General features: G+C 48.1%; 1 protein-coding gene across 1 annotated transcript; it reads right to left on the minus strand.

Moving 5' to 3' along the window:
- Positions 1-2,856: 2,856 nt before the first annotated feature.
- On the minus strand, positions 2,857-3,804 carry LOC102446190 (olfactory receptor 5F1-like). Its single transcript, XM_006116939.3, has one exon. It carries the CDS (start codon positions 3,802-3,804, stop codon positions 2,857-2,859), a length of 948 nt encoding a protein of 315 aa, XP_006117001.2.
- Between the last annotated feature and the right edge of the window lie 1,761 nt (positions 3,805-5,565).

The following is a 5,565-nucleotide window of genomic DNA, read 5'->3' on the forward strand; positions in this document are numbered from 1 at the left end:
TTACAGTCTAAATAAGTCAGACAGAGGGGTAGGGAGAGAGGCTGACTGACCTATCCAATATCACCCCATAGGTGAATGGCAGAGCTTTGAACAGAGCCTTTGTTCCTAGTGCCTTATATTTTACACTTGTACTTGTTAAAGTGTCTAGATATTAACATCTTCACAGTCAACAATTTCCGACTTCTGCTAATGGGCCAAGCAAATCAAGGCCTTCCCCTCAACCTGGTAGCCTGTCTCCATTTGTCTGTCTGCGTGCAATGCAATAGCTATTGGAAAAAACCCACGTCCAACTCCAAAACATCGAGGTGTCAATAGATAGAACCCTCTTGGGTGAAAAGGAGAAAACCCAAAGACTGAGTGAGTGGTGGCAGCGGGGAGCACGTAGAATTGCTTTTGTCTGCTGCGTAGACTCATTAGCTGCAGGGAAGTTTGTAATTGCTTGGAGATCAAATAATTTGTCGAGGGCAGCCCATGACACCTTCCCTTCTCACAATATGGCTCCTTCTTAATGCTGCTGTTACTCACCATAAAGGCTTAAAATGTCAATGTTTATCTGCTAAACTGAAAGAAAAGAAATAACACTGGTGGTTGGGGAGGAACTGGGGAGGAGAGCATAGAGAACCCTTGATCTGAGGTGGGACGACGGGAACCTTGCATGGGGGGAACAGAGCCCATGGTGTGTGAGAGATGGTGGAATGGGGTGTCACAGATCCCCAGGTTTCAGAGTTCCTGAGTAGTCCTGGGACCGATCTTTGGAGCCTTCGAGACCTCTGGTTTACACCATGAGCCCTCTCAGTGGGTCCTCCTGAACTGGATACCTGAGGAGGATTTATACAGCCAGTGCGCCCCGGACAGCAGTGACTCAGCCAGCATTGTAAGCCAGAAGGGTTTATGAGATGATCAGAACACAGCATAGAAAACCAGCAGTCAAGACACAAAACAGGACAGTTACAGCAAAGTCCCTGAGCACAGGAAGCCCCAAACCATCTCTGAGTCTCGACTTCCAGCAGCACATACGTAAGCACCACCCTGCGGCTTTCTCCCCCATCCCTTGTTCCTCTTCCCCGGCACAGAGTCTCCTCTAGGGTCACTCTTTCTTCCCCAGTTGGTCAAACTGGCTGGTTTCCTGCAGCGAGCCAGGTTCCTCAGTTGCTAGGTGATCAGCTGTCAGGCCATTGTCCTTCTGGGGCTCCAGACAAACACGATTTGAGCAAAGAATAACAGCCTTTGCCCACCACTTAAATCCCATTTACAGAGACACACGCATCATTCAACAAAATATTATATAAAATTCACAGAGGGGCACCAGGAACCATTGGTATATGGGGGAAAGTGGGAAACCATAGACCCCTGGTGTGGCAAGAGAAGAGGGGAGTCTGATATGGAGGGGGAGAGATGGGGGTGCACAAAAGAACACACCAGCTTCCCCCCCCAAATGAGCAGAGCTGTGTCCTATTTTGGACGGCACGTTGAAAGCATCTCCCCCACTTCTGCGTGAGCACCTTGCACAAAGACACGCTATTATGGGAAATGGAAAGAATTTAAGATTGAGGTGGGGAATCTATGGCCTGGATCTGCCTCCCCCCCACCAAGTCTTGGGGCTCCCATGCCTGCATCAGGGAGCTGGTCTTCTGCCCCCCTCTTCCCCCTACAGGCTGGAGTTCCAGCACTGGCTCCCTGCTGCAGGGGAGATCCGGAGCCTGGGGAGCTGGAGTCAGGCAAACTGGGACTGGATCTGACCCATGGACTCTGTCTCGGAGGGGGAGGAAGTGGCTCCGCCTATCCCCCACTTTGCTCCGGCATCCTACCTCCCACCCAGGCCCTCCTACCCTGCTCCTCACCCTCTCCCACCCAGACCTGCACCCTCTCCAACCCAGACTCCCTACCCTGCTCCTGCACCCGCTCCCACCCAGACCCATCAGCCCCCGACCACATCTGTACTCTCCCTCCCACTCAGACACCACACTCCAAGCCCACTTCCCAGCAGGCCTTCCCACACTCTGAACCCCTCATTTTTGGTCCCACCCCAGAGTCTAAGGGTGCCCACAAAATATACTAGCCTGCCCCCCTCCAGGCTCTGGTATGCAAGGGGAATGTAGTGAGTGTCTCTTCTTCTCACTCAGGGGCCACATCATTTTTTTTATTTTTTACTCCTCACTTTTGTGCGACCTCCAGCTGATTTTTCTGTGGGTCAGTGGCCCTGGGCCCAAAAAAAGTTCCCCACCCCTAACGAACATAAGAGCGGCCAGACTGGGTCAGACCAAAGGTCCATCTAGCCCAGTGTCCTGTCTGCCGACACTGGCCAATGCCAGATGTTCCAGAGGGAGTGAATAGAACAGGGAACCATCAAGTGATCCCTGTTACCCATTCCCGGCATCTAAGAAACAGGCTAGAGACACCTTTCCTACCCATCCTGGCTAATAGCCATTGATGGACCTAACCTCCATGGATTTCTTTAGACTAAAACATTTTCTCCAATCAACCATACAGGTTTGTGTTGACCAAAATATTTGGCAAGTTCGTGTTTGATTTGCTGAATTGTTTTAATGGGGGGGAAAAGCGGCAAATGCTTTGCTCTCACATTTTTATAGGAGATATTTTCATTGTTAAATCAAAATGCTATTTCCTACAATATTGTTTTTGAATAAAAAAATCTTTAAAAAAAAACACCCTCAAAATCTGAAAAGAAAGGTTTTGTGTCCTGTGGAGCAAAACATTCTGAAACAGGTTTAAAAATTACGTTCTTGATTTGCTGAAAAATTAATAAATGATCTCAGGTGCTATTTCACTGGTTAAAGAGATACCTCCTGCTCTCAGCCAAGGCTGTGGAATTAGCTATTTGAATCTAACACCAAACTAACAGAATAAAGGAGAAAAGGTTTTTCTGCTCATCACTCGTCTGAGAGCAGCTTTCACTTCCTTGTTCCTCAAGCTATAGATCAAAGGATTCAGCATGGGGATGACGAGAGTGTAAAACACAGAAATCACTTGGCTCTGAGTGGGTGTGAAGTTGGAACGGGGCTGTAAATTGATAAATAGGCCAGTCACGTAGAAGATGCTGACAGCGGTCAGGTGGGAGGTGCAGGTGGAGAAGGCTTTGTATCTGCCCTGGCTGGAGGGGATCCTCAGGATGGCAGAGAGGATGTACGTGTAGGAAGCGAGAATGATCAGGATGGAACTCAGTGCTTTTCCTCCGGCGGTAATGAAAATGAGCATTTCATTGAGGAGGGTGTCAGAGCAGGAGAGCTTGAAGAGCGAGGGGATATCACAGAAAAAGTGATTGATGACGTTGGAGTGGCAGAAAGATAAACGACTTATGAAGGTGACGTGCATCGTGGAGTTCAGTAAGCACAGGGTATATGCACCGGCAGCCATCCTGAGACAAAGTCCTCGGGACATGACAGTTGTGTAGAGCAAGGGATTGCAAATGGCCACATAACGGTCATAGGCCATTATCGCCAAGAGTAGGCATTCAGCAGAAACCACAGCTATAAAGACATAAAACTGCACTAGGCATCCAGCAAAGGAAATGGCTTTGCTCTCCACAAGGAAGGTCTCCATAGCTTTGGGAGCGATCATAGAGGAGCAGCAGAAATCCACAAAAGCCAAGTTGCTGAGGAAAAAGTACATGGGGGTGTGGAGCTGCGGGTCAAGGCTGATTAACGTGATCATCCCGAGATTCCCCAACACGGTGACACTGTAGATCGCGAGGAAGAGTGTAAAGATGGGAACCAGCAGCGCTGGCGAGTCAGCGAATGCCAGGAGGATGAATTCTGACACTGCCGTGTGGTTGTCGCCAGCCATTCTATTCTGCGCTGGGGCAGAAAAAAAAGTCTGATCTTCGCAATGGATTCTGTAGCGTTTACAAGAGAGACCCTGTCCCACCCCCTGGAAGTCCTTACGCAGTGGCAGGAGTCAGCAAAAGCATCATCGTCATTTGCAAAGCAGATAACTGGTTCCTCTCAAGAAGTGTCACAGCCAGTTGGCAGGCAGGTCTGTATAAGCCTGCCCCTCCAATCTACAGAAACAGCACAGAGAAAACAAAGATCTTAAACATTAAACTGGGAGCCTTCTGGCTTGCAATAGTATTTACCTTTCACGAAGCTCTGGGATCTACCATTTCCAAACATTACTGAAATTCTTTATGTGGTGCGTTTCTGACAGCAGAGTTTAAAACTGATGGTGGCTGAAGACAGACTAGTCAAAAAATTAGTGGAACGAAGATAAGGGATCAAGATGAGAAAAAAAAGATAGGAACAATGCCCAAGAACCTAATGTGCAACAGCAAGGAAGATTAAATAACTGGTTAAGGGAAAAAAACAACAAATGGTCTGGAAGCACTTTATAGACTAATGAAACATGTAGATGGGATCATGAGCTTTCGGGGGCACTGCCCACTTCTTCAGATGACCGGAGTTATGAGTTGGGACTATGAAAACTTGAAATAAATAGGAGAGGAGAAGAGAAAGAAAAAGGGAGGCGAGTGGGAGACAGAGCATCATTAAGTATCTGGAAAATGCGTACTTAGATAGCAGATAAAAATCAAAGTCTATCAATAGATTCCTAAAACAGGAAGGATACCATTCAGAGAGCTGTAAGCACCTTCAGTGGTTATTGAGTAGGTAGAGTCCCCACCAGCTCATATCATGATTAAGTCCGTTAGCATGTGAATTGCATTTGTGGATGAACTGAGACTTGTGAAGACTAGGACTTTACCAGGGTTCAAAAAAGAGCTAGATACATTCATGAAGGTTAGGTCCATCAGTGGCTATTAGCCAGGATGGGTAGGAATGATGTCCCTCGCCTCTGTTTGTCACAGGCTGGGAATGGGGGATCACTTGATGGTTCCTCATTGTATTCACTCCGGGGCACCTGGCATTGGCCACTGTCGGCAGACAGGACACTGGGCTAGATGGACATTTGGTCTTGCTCAGTCTGGCTGCTCTTATGTTCTTATGTCACTTTAAAAGACCTGAGCTAGATGAGCCATTATAAAACCTGCTTCCTTTACAGTCAACACCCAGATGACATCAAAAGCGAAGGAAGAGACAGTTCCAGCCCACTCAATTAACTTCATTAGCACCAGCACTACAATTAACAGGAACGCCCCCCCCTTCATTTTCTGTTATAAATTATGAGGGTCCCCCCTTTTTCTATCCACTCTGCTCATGTGCGGAAGTGGGGTATGCCCACGGAAGCTCATATATAAAGTGTTACAGGAGTAAGATTGTCCTTGTGAAAGGTTCTGGGGCAATGTCCCGCAGCTGAGCATCTGCTCGTTAATTATTGCCAATCAGTTGCTCGGTGCTAAATCAATAACATTTTTGGCTAGAAGATGAACTCTCGGAACTGCCCTGGACAGTTACTGTGCAGGTCTCCCAGGAGGCGGTCAGATGGTTTTGTGGCACTCACATTTGGCTTGTTTGCAGACATGCCTGTCCTGGGAACGCACACCCAGGTGCAGTGGTAGTGAGAGACAGCACTTAGCTTCTCCTCGAGCCATGGAGGCACGCTGGCCACATAACACAGCACTGATGTGGCAAAGCAGCCCCAGATCGAACCTCA

The sequence above is a fragment of the Pelodiscus sinensis genome, chromosome 4, assembly GCF_049634645.1.
Source record: "Pelodiscus sinensis isolate JC-2024 chromosome 4, ASM4963464v1, whole genome shotgun sequence".
Classification (NCBI taxonomy): Eukaryota; Metazoa; Chordata; order Testudines; family Trionychidae; genus Pelodiscus; species Pelodiscus sinensis.

Coding starts and splice junctions, on each gene's coding strand:
- LOC102446190 (XM_006116939.3), bottom strand. CDS start 3,804: ATGGCTGGCGACAACCACACGGCAGTGTCAGAATTCATCCTCCTGGCA.